Source organism: Fistularia commersonii, chromosome 5 (assembly GCF_037954325.1).
Source record: "Fistularia commersonii isolate RoL2024-O1a breed Wild chromosome 5, RoL_Fcom_v1.0, whole genome shotgun sequence".
NCBI lineage: Eukaryota > Metazoa > Chordata > Actinopteri > Syngnathiformes > Fistulariidae > Fistularia > Fistularia commersonii.
In genome coordinates this window covers 3,435,260-3,449,491 of record NC_141288.1, presented here as the reverse complement: position 1 = coordinate 3,449,491, position 14,232 = coordinate 3,435,260, and the positions used below count along the sequence as shown (strand labels likewise).

Below are 14,232 nucleotides of genomic sequence, written 5' to 3'. Positions count from 1 at the left end.
AAAGTCCGTGATTATTAAAAATAATTTCACAGTCCTACCGTTGGATTGGAATCGATCTCCCTCCGTCAGGAGAAAAAAAAATGCATCTACGGTGCGGTCTAATATATTATTTGATTTTTACTTTTAATATTTGTTATTAAAAAAGGAATATTTTGAAAACAAATGCAAATGAAAGTTCTCTGTTTGATGTGCAAATGGTTAAAAAAAAACTATGACTTTTTAATCGTACTTTAATGGGAGAAGAGGCCAGGGCTACGTCACTTCCTGTCACTCCAACAGTTCAACGCAAAGGAGTCATTAAGAATAAATACGAATTTACATTTTACGTCATCTTAAATGGAAAAGTCTTGTTTTTGGACAATCCAAGCGCTCTGTCTCCGTCTTTTTCCCAAGAGATTGGCTTATTTTAATCATCAATCTCCTTAAAGAATGCTTAAAATCAGGATTTGTATCTTCTTTTTCTTTTTTCCATGACCTTCTGATGACATTCTCCATTGCGTTATGACTTTAGAACCAAAGGGTTCTCTTTGGATCTCCATCAAAATGACCACAACTAATTCAACTTCCACTTCTTTAACATAATAATATATTCAATTTAACAATAATATCTAATAATGCAGTTTATTTTTATCTATCTTTCTTTGTTTTTCTTGCAAAGTTATCCTGGAACAAAAGAAAAAAAACTGAATAAAGGAAATTATCATTTTGATAAATGTAATATTGAAAACAATTATGATAGCAATAACAGATTTTTTTTTAGATATATATTTTAAAATTTTAGACCGTGTACCCTTGAGATTTTATAGGAAATGTATTTTCATTTATGTGTGGATGGATGGATTTTTAAATGAAGTCCTCAAATTTTGATTGCCTTTTTGTCAAAAATCACATTAGATCTGTAAAAATTAAATGAACACTTCAAAGAAAAAAAAACCTCAGCATTATAAATGTCATAAATGTGTCTCTGCGGTCTGTGCTGCCCCCTGGCGTCCACAGCCCGGAATGGCAGGGAGGAAACGAGCCGTCAAATTTGAGTAAAAATTGAAAAATTGATTTCTTAGTATTCATGAATAATATAAATATAATCGCTTCATTTATCTCAGGTTTCTATTTAGTTCCTGTTTTCATGTCAATTGTTGATTTATACATGTATTGCTGAGATTTCAATGTAGTTTTGTAGACATATTTCCTTGTTTTGATTTATTTGTTTTAATCATTTTAATGTCTTTGAATAATCCACTTTGCTGAATATTTTAAATATACTAATACTAGATTTCATTTGTTATAAATATTATTTTATAACACAACAATTGTGCATGTTTCTTTGTTGTTTCATTTTTTTCTATTTTGTCATTTTCATATATTTTTTTTAATATTTTTTTGTTTGATTTATTTGATATTGTGTTTTTAATTATTGCCTTTGTTCAATTTTTTTTTATTCCTCCAGTGTTTTGAGTATTTTCTTTATTTCAACTTTGATTATTTTCTTCACAAATAATTGTATTGTTATTTATTTTACATAATAGCAATAATAATAATCATCATCATCATCAAAATAAGAAGTTGAAGTCATTACAGAGTTTTTATAATCCATTGCATTTCACAACAAATTATTTTTTGTTTCACTTTATTCCTTCTACCAGTGGGATCCGATATGGCGTTGCGTTCAGGGTCTGTGGGACGTTCCTTTTGTGACAGGACAACGGAGCTGTTTCACATTCAAATATAAGGCATAGTAACTAATGATGACAACACACACACACACACACACACACACACACACACACACAAGCACAGGCAGCAGCCTCCAGTTTCTTCACTACAACGCCTTTGCTGAATGTAGGCAGAGAACATCAGGAATGTTAGAGATGAAGTCAAGATTTGTTTTTCATACTTTAACAAAGATTTGGATTTGGGTCAATTTGACTGGGTCCACGGAGACTGTGCTCAAAGCTAAGCTAGCATTTAGCCACCATTGGGGGATGAACTGCATGAGCGTGACATTAATCTTCATAAATCTATTTTCAAGTGAAGGTACCATCTTAAAAAGGTAGTTTTTGAACATCTAACGGGGCACAAATACAAGAGAATCTTAGCTAGCTCTTTTGACAGTATAAACTATATTAAAGCTAAACCTTCATTATAGGATATTTCCCCTAAAAATCCTGTAACATTTGGTCCAATGTGACCCAAATACTCGCTGCCATGACAACAATCCAGTTAGGTAGAGAGAGACAGAAGCTTAGCAATTTTAGCTGAGGACATACTTTCAACTTCTTCAAAGCTTATTAAGCTCCCGCTGAATCCAAATAGCTAGTAGACAATTTTGTAAAAAAAAAAAGTAAAACATTAAAAAAGGCAAAAATTCAGCTCGTATATTTATGCTCCTATGACTTTCCGTCCTCATGACACTACATTTTGAGGTCTTTGACTTAGCACCTGCTAGAGGAGGTGGAGCGCGTTTGCTAACATGGTTTCAGCCTCACTTTTTACATTTATCTGCGAGGTCAACAAGTTAAAGTTAATTACAAATAAGCATAAATTGCAGCGGTTCTCATCGGTCAATGTTCTCAAGTAAGAATTTCAGGACGCAAAAGGTTAATCTTTGTGTTTTGCGTGAATGAATTTTTTTTTTTTTGCCTGATGGAATGTGTAACTAAGTAGAAAATTACCGCCTCGAGTGTTTTTTTTTCCCACCCGGTCAGGGACGGTGACGCAGAAGAGAGCCCTGCCTTTTCTTATATCTTGGATATCATGGAATATCATAGCGCAGCAAACGTTCAGAGTATGAAAACCAAAAACAACAGGCACAGAAAACAGATACAATGGTTCACAAATAATAAATTTGCCGTTATGAGGCGAAACTTTTTACAACAGGAAGCTGCTCTTCCAGGTCACAAATGCATGCGTAGAGACCACTAAGCCCCGCACAACCCCAGCAACGGTGCTGGGCAGGAGGAAAACGTCGCGGGACTCCGTCAGTAACCCTTCATGGCGATGGAGGAACCTCCAGCACCATCGTGGCGTCTGATCTGGTAGATCATGAAGATGGTCACCAGTAGACCCAGCAGCTGGATGGACAGATGGGAAAGCGGTTAGAGAGGAGCAATGGGGGGGGGGGGGGGTAATGAACAAGACGAGGCAGAGCGACGCTCACCGCGGTGACCGCAAACCCGAAGAAAAAGCCCATGGCGATTTGGAACAAGAAGTTGAAAGAGATGAGTAAGATATCGCTGCAGTTCTGAGGACAGAAAGAAACACGATTGGCGCGCAGATGTATGCTTGTTTTTTGGGGGGAGTTCTGGTCGGAGGTTGCCTGGGTGTCAAGTCCGCCGTCGAGTCGGTGAGCAGGCGAGTCCTTACCTGCTGGAAGACTTTCTCCGGGCCGGACGTTCCCTGTCAGAGGAGCAAAATAGAGTACGGGGTGAATTCCGACCGTCTCTTAGCACGAGCAGGTACGAGTATCAGTGGCACAGAGAGTACTCGACAATCCGAACAAGTCCAGAAACAAACCTGAGGTCGGGCTTTGCATTTGGACACTCCGAATCCCATGAATGAATCCTGGCTGCCGTATCCTCCTTCCTTGCAGCTACAGGAAGCCGGGATTTCCGTGCCCCAGTCCTGGGCACTGTTCAGCCCGCAGCACATGGTCTGGAATGACAGAGTCCTCTCAGGTTGTCACGGGAACATCAGACTCCAGCGGTAATTGATACCTGATAGACAGGAGCGGAACGGCGGGAGGATTACGGTGGACTGCATGGCACTCAGCATCTGTCTGAAGCCCTCGTCCTCCATCAAGACTTTGGAATATTCCGAGGTCACGTCTCGGAGGCTGTTCCTGACCTGTCGGGACAAAGAGGAGCCTTAGCATCGAGACGGCAGGGTGCTAGCAGCATCGCGTTTATTCATTTGTGTTGGTCGTGGTTCAAGGCACTGAGGGGAAATCAAAAAATATTGACGCCATATTTGTAGTTCCCCACCTTCAGAGGAGGACCAAAATATCTATTTAGCTTTGACCCAACAGGGGCGGGGATTAAACCTCTGGGTGTTTTTCAGTTTACACTCCGTAAAAAAATAAAAATAACAATTACAAATAAACATCTCCAACCAAAGACGCTAAAATGTAGACCAAAGATTGTAAAGTCTCCTTCAAAGATGATAACATCTTGACCAAAGACGCTAATGTTGTCACCAAAGATGGTAACATCTCTACCGAAGACATCTTGACCAGAGAACCTAACATTTTGAAAAAAGATGCTAAATTCTCCACCAGAAACTAACAAGTTTACAAATAGTGGTAACACCGCCAACAAAGATGCTAACACCGCCACTAAAGACACTAATGAGTTCACCAAAGATGCTAACATGTTAACTAAAGACACTCACATTTTGACCTAAGAGGCCACTGTCTCCACCAAAGATGCTAACATGTTGACCATAGATGCTAACGTCTCCACCAAAGATGCTAACATGTCGACCATAGATGCTAACGCGTCCAATTGAACAAAGATAGTAGTGCCTCCTCCAAAGATGCTAACATTTCAACAAAAGGTGGTAACGTCTCTATCAAAGAGGCTAACATCTTGACTAAGCTGCAGTCAAACTCATCAGCCATCTTTTCTTTTTGACGACAGTTCAAACATTTCAAACGTGCAAACCCTTTGCCCGTAAAAAAGCTACGATAGCATGTAGCAGACGGCGGAGGCGGCCCGCCGGCTTACCTTGTTCTTCTGCACGACAATGATGATGCCGAAGATCATCATGATGATCATCCCGCTCAGCATGAGGCCTGCGAACTGAGGAGCAACGATCAACATAAACAAATAATGGCAAATAAATCATCCTAATTGTATCTGCGTTAAATATTTTTGGAATTTCGTTTTCGGTTTGAAGTGTTCTTCTCTATTCAGTAATCAAAATATTTGTTTTTAATGCTTTATGAAATGTTTTCCAGTGTAACTAAATCATTTTTTAATGAATTTATTGGTCTATTTTCTGCTTTCTGAGTCGACAGGAAGTGACGGGCGACAAGTTGCCCCGAAACCTACGATCTTCAGGACGAGTTCCTTCTCAGAACATCCTGCGTAGATTCCAAGGCTGGAGACCAGGAGAACCCCGATCGTGAAGACCCACACCCAGCCGACGTTGAGAGAACTGACGGTCGACATCTGAGGTAACACACACACACACACGGCTGTCACCAGTTGTAATACACCGTTTGTCCTCTAGGGGGCAGCAGGGAGCAGAAACATAGCGTTCGAATGTTATGGGTAGCTTCTCGAACCCGATCGCGTTCTGATCGGGTTCTGTTTTGGCGGCGCCGCCCAGAGAGGACGATCGATACGGCCGGAATCTTTACAGGATGGAAATGGAAAAAAAAAAGGAAATCGTGGAAGACGAGGCGGTAGGATTTACCAAGAATGTCTAACCGTTTCCCTGAAATCGGTCAATATTTTCAGAAAATAGTAAAACAACAAAATCTTCCTTTGTATTCTGAAGGAAGTCAAATGTCCGTTCCGTTCTTGAAGAATCCTCTGGTCTCCGTCCGCAGACGGGGCCGGACGGCGAGTCGCGTCAGGGAAGCCGATTCGTTGTTTTCACATTTCTCGGAAAAGCAGCGTCTCCCTCGGCGACGAGCGTCTCAGGTTTCCCTGGAGAACCCAGAGAACCCTCATCCTGGCTGATTGGGACCAGCTGGAACTCGGGGCAGGTTCTCGCCCCGCCGAAACTGCCAAACTTTTTAATTGCGTCTCTCCGCGGGGAATTTAGTTGTTTCTGACCTAAATCCATTTCGTTCGCCCGACCAGACCGTTCTCCGCACGCCGCTAACTGCTCACATCTGCGCCCGATTTCATTGTTTGGCTCCGCCGACAGCGGCGCCAACACACATCTCGTAAAATACACAAGTTTGGCAGCGAGCGGAGGCCTAGGGGGCGGGAGGGGGATTCTCAGCAGCTGGCGAACCAACGGCCTCATCTCTGGCTTGTGTCTATTTCCAACCTGAATCCTGTTTTCCAGACACGTACTGAGGAACTGGGAGTGGGGGGACAGATTCCCGGACGGGCTATCTTTGCCCTTTTTTTCTGCGAACCTAGAGATTATTTCAAATGTTAACAGTCCGACTTGGGTTTTAAGGGTCAAGCGACAGGAAGTTCTCGTACAACAGGAGGCTTGTACGAGAGGCAGCCTCCTTTTCCTGTTTGGCTTCATTATTTTCCAATGTCAGTACAATCCAGGGAACGGAGCCAAGAGGCGGAGCTTAACCTGTCAATCACAAGTCACCTGTCAGTCGCATGGCCACGTGTAGAGACGCCCCCCATTCACAAAGTTTTGAATATTTTTGGACTGCGGGAAGAAGATTGAGAACCCAGGTAGGGGAACATTTTAAAAATGAAGAAAAAAAATAATACTTTTAATGAGATTGAAAAAAAAATTTGTGACATCATTCCACGCCGAAACAGTCGCCCTCCTCGTGGGTCGTCATTTGTCCTTCGTACATTTTTGGAATAAACTGGAAAGTAAAGATAATCAGTAATTTCTTTTATTTTGGGATGGGGAAAAAATCCTGTAGATAAAATCAATAAAATAACAAATATATTTATGATTTTTTTTTTTTTTTTTGTGTGTGTCCTGCGTCGGGATTGGACTTCGTACCTGGTTGCCGACGCTGCCGTATGTCACCAACCCGAAGATGAGCAGGCAGCCGAGGATCTGAGGAGAAGCCAAGTCGGTGTTAGCGTTTTTCACCTTTACAAACGAAAACGAAAGAGCCGGCTCACGGGCCGCCCTTCCTGCGAAGCTATAAACAATAAATAGCTTTAGACGTATGAAAGTGCGAGATAAAGGGTGAAAAGAAAAACAATGTTTTCGCAAAGTGGCGTAAAGTTCATCCAAACATCATCGAGTTTGATAGGTTTGTTGGGCGTGACGTCACCGGGCTCTCGGCCAAAGGCGGCTCATTGGCTGGCCTTCGGCTCTTTCTGCCGTGTTAGAACAGAACATGAGATAGTTTTGTTTTTGAAACACGACCCCCGGCCCCTTCCTCTTGAAGCCCAGGCCTCGCTCTGACTTGAGGAATGCCGGTACTAGTTGAAGTTTTGCAGCTCGGCAAGCAGAGGGAGACAAAACTGAGGAAACTGGCTCCTCAAAGAGCCTTTTTTTTGTCTTGAATACAATAAAATGAATCAAAAGTAATTTAATTTTGGGTTAATTTCTAAATACATGATTAAGAAACGATGTCTTTTATTATTATCCTTCATTTGCACTCACTTAAATCACAATGGCCCTGCTGGCTGTAATTCCACTTTTAGCCACTAGAGGGAGACAGAGCCCAGAAACCCCAAACGCATGAAATTTATCAATGTTTGGAGTTTGTCATTTAAATTTTACTATAAAAGCATTTAAATCGTCCACCTCTGGGAGCTTTCACTTGATGTATCCCATGCTTTGGTTTCAGTTGTTTTATTTTATTTTGTTCTATTTTATTTTATTTTATTTTTTCCTTTGTCCTTGATTCCTTTATGTAATGAAATTGACTGGTGGCTATTCTTAATTACATTTCTGTGGGTTGAGGTCTACGAGAAAAACATGTTCCTTAAACCCCTCCCTTTATTTCATAATAAGAGGAGGAAAGATTGTTGTGGAGGAGGAGGAGGAGGAAGGGCGACTGAAAAATGAGCTCCCCTCACCAGCAGAGGGTTTTTTTTTTTTTTTCTTGCCTGGATGGAAATGTTTATGTCTGACAATGCCTGGATGGGATTAAAACAAGAAGCTTTTTGTTCATTCTCAGATGTTGCTCAAATTCGTAAAAGAAAAACAGATTTCAAAATAAGATTTCATTTGGAAACAGGAAAGGAAACATAATTAGAAGAACAAGGGAAGTTGGTCATTTTTGGGCGGAATTTACTTTTTTTTTTATTACTTGCTAATTTGTCCTTTTTTTTTCAATTTCCATTATTTAAATCGCATGCAATATAAAAAAAAGTGTTTTTAACAGAAAAAAAATCCCGGAAAAAACATCTTTCCACAATTGAAACTGAACAAAGCAATAAGAGAAGAATGCATTTATATTTTCCAGTTACCCTCATCTCGTTTGAAAGGTTTACCTTCAATTACAGCAGAGGCCGTATTTCAAAAGTAAAAGAGAACAAAATTGTAATAAGCAAGTAATAAAGAAAAAAAAGCACTTACTAAATACAACACGTTGAAGAAGATGAAGAGGCATCGGAGGCATCCGTTGATTTTCCCCATTTTTGAGCCTGCAGGAGCCGAGCTGCGTGTGTGTGTGAGCTGTCGGTGTGTGTGTGTGCGTTGGTGTGTTTGTGCGTCTGCCGCGATTGTGTGTGATGGGCAGAAAGTGGGCTGTGGTAATAAAGTGGAAGCAAAGAGAAGGTGAACACAGAGCTGAGACACACAGAGCTGAGCTGCAGCAAAAGAATATCAGAATCGTCATCACCGCGGCAACTTCCAGGCAATATTCTGGTGACTTTATCTAAAGTTTATTTTATTTGTTATTATTTATTTTCTAAAACTATAAAAATCCTCATCTGGGGCTGATAAGTTAAAACAGGAAAGGATCATGAATCAGAGTAAAGTATCAACACATGGGATTAAGCGGGAGATTAGCTGAAATTAACTTTCAAGTTTAACTAGGATGGGTTCTGCTACTTGGATTCATTTGAGATTTCTTCGATTAACTATTAAATTGTGTGAAATTAACGACGAGATTAAAATACTTGATGTTATGATTTTTTTTTTTTAATGAAGCAAAAACTAAATCATGCAAATAAACTATCGTCGATGTCATCAAAAAATCTAAATTCAATTAAAAGGGGGAGGGAGTGTGAAGGGAGCGTCGGCATGACAACGGCGATTCTGGGAAACAGTGAGGAGAAAAAAAAATTCCAAATGTTTAGGTTATCCCCATTCAGGTGTGCACGTGTGTGTTAATTGAAGTTATTCAAGGTAAGGAAACAGCGGAGAAGGAGGTGGTGCAGTTAAATTAAAGAAAAATTTTGGAGTAAAATATTAAAAAAAAAAAATGAAGGGGTCGGACTGGATCAGGAAAAGGTTGCAAAAATCTGAACACACACTAGCAGTGTTTCTGTCTGTTCTAGCAGCTCTGGATCTGTGAGGAGCTTCTTGTCAGAGCAACAGGAAAGACCACTCCTCCTCAGGCACCACCCCTCCATTTCTTCCTCTGTGTGTGTGTGTGTGTGTGTGTGTGTGTGTGTGTGTATGCCCGCACACGTTTGCATTAGCATCGCCATTCTTCCTGTGAAACGAAAAACCAAGGTGGCGCCAAAATAAAAGGGAACAAAGTGTACGGCCCGTGCCTCCACCCCCACCACCCGCACCCACCTCCATCTCCTGGGCCGAAGGCCTGCTTGAAAGTGGATCTAGAATTCAGATTAATGCACAAAAAAAGGTAACAGATGAGGCGTGTGTGTGTGTGTGTGTGTGTGTGTGTGTGAGGCAAACATGCTTGCACTCCAGCCCCCGCCCACTCGTCCAAAATGGTCAGAGGTGGACCACACCGATTTTGAATTAGGGGTTTTTTTTTTTTAATTTTCAAAAAAATTTTTAACTTAGAACACAGAATATAATGTCAGTTTGTTTCCTGGTCATATAATAATAACAATGGTAATAATAATCATAATAAGATGGATTGATGGATGGATGGATGGGTGGGTGGATGTATAATAATAATGCTAATAATTATCGTAATTATTGTTGTTCTGTTTATAAAAAAAAAAAAAAATCAACATTTCTCAAATCTCAACGTTTTTACTAATAATTTAAGCCAAAATAAAGGCTGTTCAGAACTGAAAAAAGATGGATGAATGGGTGGATAGACAGACAGACCAGACCAGACACGCTCAGTTCTTTTCATATTAAAGGTCAGGAATTCCAGCTCTCTTTGTTTCCTCCTCCTGAAGCTCCGCCTCCAACTCATCCCTCCTTCCAGAGGAGCAGGATGGGTTCTCTTCATGTTCTCCTGCCCGGGTTTCCTCCATGTTCCCCAACATGGGTGCTGTCGATGTTCTCTGCTCTGGGTTCTCCATGTTCTCCTGCCTAGATTCTCCATGTTCTTCAGTCCAAAACCACTCAGAAGGTTTACTGATAGGTGGCCCGGCCAGGATAAGCCCCGCCTTTCACCTCATTTCCCGTCAGTCGTCATCTTGGGAAAAGGAGGAAAAGGGGCTTGCTCTTCTTCTTCTCCTCCTTCACTCAGATAGTGACCTTGAAGGTACCACCTCCAGACCTTTGCCTTCAGGGAGCGATAGAGAAGGGTGTGCATGATGGATGTGGGGGCTTCTGCTCGCTTGAGTTTGCAAAGAAAGTAGAGGTAGTGCTGTGTCCGCTTCAGGGGCGATAGTCGTTGTAACTGGATGGGTCGGGTTTCTTTGGCAAAGGTACGATGACGGTGGATTTGAAGAGACATGTTGTTGTCTCAGAGCTGTGGCACAGGTTTGTAGTCTCTGATGTCCTTGAATTGGCGGGTTATCTTGCCGGTGTTTTTGCGTTTGACTTTCCACATGCCGCCTGCCTGGTTGGCTCTCGCTGCTCTCAGGCTAGTTTCGTCCCTGAAGGCTTTGTTTCTGGTCCTCAACAGCTCGTAGACGGCCTTTGAAAGCCACGGGTTCTGCTTTGCTTGGGTGATGACGGTTTTGGTGAAAGAAGTAACAGTGTCTGTATCCTCATCAATGTTCGTGTTGTCATTGCTCACCTGCTTGAGCATTTCCCAGTTGGTCTTGGCGAAGCAGTCCTGAAGAGCAGAGGTGGCTCCATCTGCTCATGAACCGGTCTGGTGACTTTCACCCTGGGTCTGTAAGCAGGTGTTAGCATAACAGCGGTGTGGTCAGAGCGTTCGGGGAGAGGCAAGCCTTGTATGCTCCTTGTGAGTAATGTGGACCAAGTCCAAGGTATTGTCACCTCTTGTTGTGAAATCAAGATGCTGGTGAAGTTTAGGAAAGCCCTGAGGTTAGCGTGAGTAAAATCTCAAGCTAGGATGAGAGCTCCATCTGGATGTGCTGTCTGTTGCTCACTGATGGCCCAGTACAGTTCGGTAAGTGCTACATTCCCGGCCCGGCCTCAATCTACCCCAATCCAATCTACCCCAATCTTAATGCAATAAGAAAGGCCCCCGGGGCAACGCCGGGACCGGAGGCGTCGGTACCTCCAGCATACACTCCTTTTGCAAAACATGGAGACCAGAAAGAAACGAAAAAACAAAGCAACAAGGTACGCACGGGACGAGCGCCGGGACCCATACGAAAAGAAGGCAGAATGAAGGTTACAATGAGAATGGAAGATAATTCAGACGAAGAAAGTGGCGAAGAAATCATCCAAAGGGGACGGCAAAAGAACCCTAAACGACGAGACCGGCGACCCGAATCCCCCTCGGAGGGAGAGGAAGATGATAAACCCAGATATACATTGAGATCCGCAAAGGCGGGAAAACCAGAAGAGATGATGCCTTTGGTAGAGACGTCGGGAGGTTTCCCTCGATACGCTCCCTGGACATCGGCAGATAAGGAAACCATAAGCGGCAGACTGCCACCATTGACGAGCGGAGCCAGACCATGGCTGATGGCACTGGAAAATGTCACCAGGGGCTGTCAGCTGGCCCTGGGAGACCTGAGGGGTATTTTAGCTGCACGATTGGGAGGCAGTGAGCTGAGAGATTTGGAAGTCAAGGCGGGGACGGCAAACCGCCCTGACCGTGCCCCGCTAACGACAGTCATTGCCATGTTGGCACCGGCACTCAGGGAGAAATATCCCACCAATGCATCAGTAATGGCAGGAGAAGGCAGAAGGGAACTAGGGGAGAAGCCTAGAGAATATGTAGAACGCTGCAGGCGTGAATGGCGTGAACGAACGGGAGAAGACCCAGGAAATTCGCAATTCGGGTTGTTAATGTTTAAAAAGCACGTGTTGGGAGGATTCTCAGATAAGACTGGGGCGAGAGTTCAGGATGATCCGGGGGAAGAAGGAGACGATGTAGATGCGTGGTTGAGGATGGTAGTGCATCATGCACGAAGGGAAGATGAGAAAGAGGAAGAAAAAGCGAAAGAGCAGAAGGACCTAGAATGTCAGTTGTTGAAATTACAGCTAGCGGAAGCAAGAGAAAAAGCGAGCACAAAGAAAAAGGAGGGAAAAGGAAAAGGGTCAGAAGAAGCGGCCATAATGGTGGCAGGACCCCCGGCGGGGGGGACCATGGGGACCTCCGGATCCCAGAGCGAGAGGGCCTCATGGGGCAGGGTATCAGGGGCCGTGGGGGGGCGCCACGACCACAAAATTGGGGAAACCAACAAACCCCGATGAGAGGACCCCGAGGGGGGTTCCGGGGTCGTCCAGGATTCCGAGGCCGAGGGTCTAGGGGTTTCCAACAGGGGCGGCGGGCGGACGAAGGCTGCTACGTTTGTGGAGCATCGGACCACTGGGCGAGGGAGTGCCCCAATCAGCCCGGAGGAAACGGAAGCGGTCCCCGACCCCCAACTCAACAAATGTCACAGGACTGGTACTAGGGATGCCCGGGCGGACAGGGGGATCCACTGGCCAATCCCCTAATACAAGGAACGGTGGAAGGAAAGGTGGTGCCGTTTCTGGTAGATACCGGAGCGAAACATTCCACTCTTACTCATCACCTTCCACCAGGACTCTTGTCATCTGAAACTGTACACCTTGTGGGATTTGACGGCCGGCCAGCCGCAAAGGCAATCACACATCCCCTGACAACAACTATCGGAACCAGTCGACTAAGACATTCGTTCGTCTATGCACCCATGTGCCCGGTACCGCTATTGGGACGGGATCTCCTGACAGCAATAAGAGCCACCATCTTATGCGGGCCACAGGGGGTGACGATTACCATCCCCGGACACGAAGAAACACTGCTCCAAATAGAAGTAGACCTTGGAAACTCTGAAGGAATGTGGCTGATGGACAATACAGCAGCGCCTGGACATCATCCAGTCCAAGCCAACGTATACTGGATTCGACTGGAGAAAGGTCAACCATCGCTCCGGACGTACGCGGAGTGGCGCGCCTGGATTGGCTCGCTGTTCCCTTATGAGGAACCCCTCGACCCTCCACACTGTACCCTTCTCTATGACCAGGACCAAAAATGGGAGGATTATGATGAAGCATTTGGGGAAATTAGAGATGCAGAATGGACACTGCACACAGAAAATATATACATTGGAAAGGATGGCGTGGCGGCCTTCGAGGCACTGAACCCTGTACAAATGTTATGGTATGAAATGGGACCGGGATCGGTTCCCCATGTCACCCTAGCGGTGGGAAAAGGTAGAGAACCAGGAAGCTTAGGGGAAATGGTAAAAAGAGGGTTGGAAACCACAGATTGGCGACAGACTAAGGTGAAAGGGATAGAAAGGTCAGATAAAACCAATTTATTCAGACTAAAAATAGAGACGCAAGATAAGGGAATAGTGGAAAAAGTGCAAATAACAAGGATACAGCCCAACGCGTGCCCAGACCATCCGGAAACAGTGCACCTGTTGGCAAAAATTCCCCCACGATTGCGGACAACAGCGAAAAATCAAGCAGGCCAGGTAACTCCGCTCACTGCAGTAACCTTTGAATACGACCCCACTCCAATTTGGTTACCCCAGTACCCCGTAAAGCCAGAAGCGGAGGAAGCCATTACTATGGTCATTAATGATTTGGAGGAACAGGGAAAGTCGAGCGAGTGAATCGGGAATTGAAGGACAAAATGGCAAAAATAATGGCATCCACAACACAAAAATTGGTTGAGCGCCTTACTCATAGCATTCCACGCAATACGCACTAAAGTCAACAGAAACACAGGCTTGACCCCGGTGGAACTCCACTTGGGCCGACCATTGCCCGGTCCAACGAGCTGGGAACCTTTACAAACCCCCCCACCCCCTGAGATGCCCCGCGAATATCATGAGCAATTGCTGTTGTGGTCACATTACTTCCACAAACACCGCCGAGTGTCCTCTTCTTCTTCTCCTCCACAGGGACACCGATCCACCCTGCTCCAAGCCCCGTGGGTCTACGTTAAGATCCTGAAACGTAGGTGGGACCAGCCTCGGTGGACCGGCCCGTTCCGCGTCACCGCCGGAAAGAAAAGTCCTACAATCTGTAAACACAGACTTCACCATTGCGAGTCTTTCCTCTGTTTACAAGTGCCCTGTCCACTCAGTAGCATGTTAGCGGCTCGAGTATACAGCAGAGTCCGGG

The 14,232-nt window shown here is 44.2% G+C and overlaps 3 protein-coding genes across 3 annotated transcripts in view; 1 reads left to right on the top strand and 2 right to left on the bottom strand.

Annotated features, from left to right (window-relative positions):
• The window catches only part of lsm8 (LSM8 homolog, U6 small nuclear RNA associated), a 216,426-nt gene that overhangs the window by 73,153 nt on the left and 129,041 nt on the right, over positions 1 to 14,232 (bottom strand). The gene's annotated exons all lie outside the window — the stretch shown is intronic.
• LOC147233873 (tetraspanin-8-like) lies at positions 1,483 to 8,345 on the bottom strand. The gene is made up of 9 exons (XM_086146491.1): positions 8,191 to 8,345; positions 6,655 to 6,711; positions 5,049 to 5,168; positions 4,722 to 4,796; positions 3,748 to 3,843; positions 3,514 to 3,651; positions 3,364 to 3,396; positions 3,158 to 3,241; positions 1,483 to 3,071 (listed from the first exon to the last, which is right to left on the bottom strand). Exons 1-9 carry the CDS (start codon positions 8,248 to 8,250, stop codon positions 2,979 to 2,981), a joined length of 756 nt encoding a protein of 251 aa, XP_086002617.1. The 5' UTR covers positions 8,251 to 8,345; the 3' UTR covers positions 1,483 to 2,978.
• LOC147233872 (uncharacterized) lies at positions 12,190 to 13,718 on the top strand. The gene is made up of 2 exons (XM_086147378.1): positions 12,190 to 12,264; positions 12,531 to 13,718. Exons 1-2 carry the CDS (start codon positions 12,190 to 12,192, stop codon positions 13,716 to 13,718), a joined length of 1,263 nt encoding a protein of 420 aa, XP_086003504.1.